Raw genomic sequence first — 2,500 nt, forward strand, 5'->3', positions numbered from 1 at the left:
TTAATCTAAGCGAGATATCTAAACAATGAGATCATGCGTGCACAGATATACATGCAGACACACACACATACACATACACATACACAAACACGCACACACACATTCACGCTCTATTTTTCAATACCATCTGATAACACAGTTATTATTTCACATTTATCTTTCTATGATTGCAGTTTCCTGCAGGAATCTGTGCGGTGGTTAATTGCCACTTCGAAAATAAATGCAGCTGAGAAGATTGTCAAAAAAGCAGCTAAACAAAACAAAGTTGACTTTGACACTGTTTGGCATATTGCTTTAAAAGATACTTCAACACAACAAGCATCTAGTCCTGTGAACGAAACTAATCTCGACGGCCGAAACTGTGAGTCTAATGTCGAAGCAAACGTCAAAACAGTTGTCGATCATTCACAACTAGAAGTTGAAAAAGAAGCTCCATTGTTAGTAAAATTGCTTGTCATCTTCAAGTCATCCTATCTGAGGAAAGTTACCATCGTTATGTCTATATCATGGTAAGTTCCACCGAATTATTGTTCACCTTCTTTCCGTCTTTCGCATAAGCTACTAATAGGAATTTTGGCGACGGTAGAATAGCGGCAGTATAAAGCTATGATGTCACTTAGCTTATTATGGTACCCTGAGCATTTGGTTGAAGAAATATCTTCTATAGATACTGAATATACAGAGCTCGTGCTTGTGTGTTTTGTTGTGTTATGTGTGTGAGAGAGAGAGAGAGAGAGAGTGTGTGTGTGTGTGTGTGTGTGTGTGTGTGTGTGTGTGTGTGTGTGTGTGTGTGTGTGTGTTTATATGTTTTTTTCTTTCAGTCTGTCTGTCCTTTTGTAAGGAAAATAATAATTATTTATTCCATGCTTTCATGCGATAAAACAGTAATTTAACATTGGAGTTAAATTGCCTGTAACGTGATTAACTCTATTGTTTTTGAATATGGGATGAGTAGGACAGACTTTATGACGTTAATGCCTTTCTGTAGCTTATTTGTAATTATATTTCTTTTTTATGATTTTATAGGGCGGTAGACCTAACATCATCAAACAGTATTATGCTAATGTCGGAGGCTCTTGGTGAGAGTGTTTATATCGTCTACCCTACGATATGTTTACTGGAAATTTTTACTAATAGTCTATACGCTTTTTCAGCGAAAAGGTAAACGAAACGATTTATCAATATTCTGAGTGAATGGAACCATAAGTGAGACAGGAACAACCATATGCATGATGCTTAATGCTCCTCACTGACTTCACTTACATTGTTTAAAATCTCGCTGGAGTAAACGCTATTTTGCATCTCCTGAAAGTAATTCGTTACAGCTTCTACTGTTGTGGTATAAGCAATGAAGTTCAATTTCTTCTCGAAAATATTACTCGTTAAAATAGTCAAACATTTTGTATATAAACAAATGTAAACATGCACATCTTTCTCTCAAACTGGTACATAAACATCGTAGTCATATATAGACACACATATCTTCGGATTCAACAACACTCGTATTCGTATATTTATATTTTAAAACATATTTGTCAGAAGTGACATACCTCTTGGGTAAAATGTTTATATTAGTTTTGACGAAAAAGGCTTGTATGATGGGGAAATTGTTGCAGCTTTTCCATTTGTGTAACCATGGTATGAAAGTGATGGATGGTGTCTAACTCAGTTGAACATGAATAACTATTTAACATGATTAACTAATAAGATATCATTTTAAGTGTGTATTAGGACATATATGTTTTTCTCGAGTGAATATTATCTTTTAATAAGTTGAATCTACCATCAGACTAGTATGTATTTGTCAGCGTGGGGAGATTAGTTAAGGAAATCTCTCAGAACATTTAGGCAGTTGTCAGAGTTTATCATTCCATCTTAATCCCGGCGCTTTGAGAAAGTATTCTCCACCACGCTAAATTGCAGCCTACCGATAAATACACGTAGCATATACGTTAAATATATGTGGTCAACAATGTTTATCACATTAGGGCTACTTCTATTTTATATTTGAATTTATTTTTATATATGCATTGTCAGGACATACTCATACACAGTTTGCAGGTTGTACGCATATAAGTCGATATGATTCATCTCCGATCCTGTTCAGGTGTGAAACAGCGAGGTTCATCCCACCTTCATCAGATTACAGGTGAGTTATCTCGCCTGTCCATGACATTCAGCTATTTTAACATCCGGCGTTTTGAGAGAGTATTCTCCACCACGCCATTACGCAGCCTGCCGACAGATGCTCTGACAATGTATACATATGTGTGTGTGTATCCCCTCACCACTATCCACACAGCCCGCGCCAGAGCACGTTCCGTGGACCGTGCCTCTGCTCTCTCTCGCCTGACCTGCCCTGTCGTTGCCCTATCCCATTTTCCCTCTTCTACCATTTCCCTAACACTACATTCTAAAGTGGCTCGTTCCCCTGCTTCCACCCATGTTGCCGCACTTGCCCCTACCTCTCCAACACCACCATCCTCACAGGCACCGATCA

At 37.9% G+C, this 2,500-nt stretch overlaps 1 protein-coding gene across 1 annotated transcript in view; it reads left to right on the forward strand.

Annotated features, from left to right (window-relative positions):
• The window catches only part of LOC106869319 (organic anion transporter 3), a 35,779-nt gene that overhangs the window by 18,247 nt on the left and 15,032 nt on the right, over window positions 1–2,500 (forward strand). Inside the window, exons 6-7 of the mRNA XM_052971580.2 lie at window positions 174–509; window positions 1,027–1,161. Coding sequence (XP_052827540.2) covers window positions 174–509; window positions 1,027–1,161 — 471 coding nt within the window. The remainder of the gene's footprint in view (window positions 1–173; window positions 510–1,026; window positions 1,162–2,500) is intronic.

The sequence above is a fragment of the Octopus bimaculoides genome, chromosome 11, assembly GCF_046866305.1.
Source record: "Octopus bimaculoides isolate indiv1 chromosome 11, ASM4686630v1, whole genome shotgun sequence".
Classification (NCBI taxonomy): Eukaryota; Metazoa; Mollusca; class Cephalopoda; order Octopoda; family Octopodidae; genus Octopus; species Octopus bimaculoides.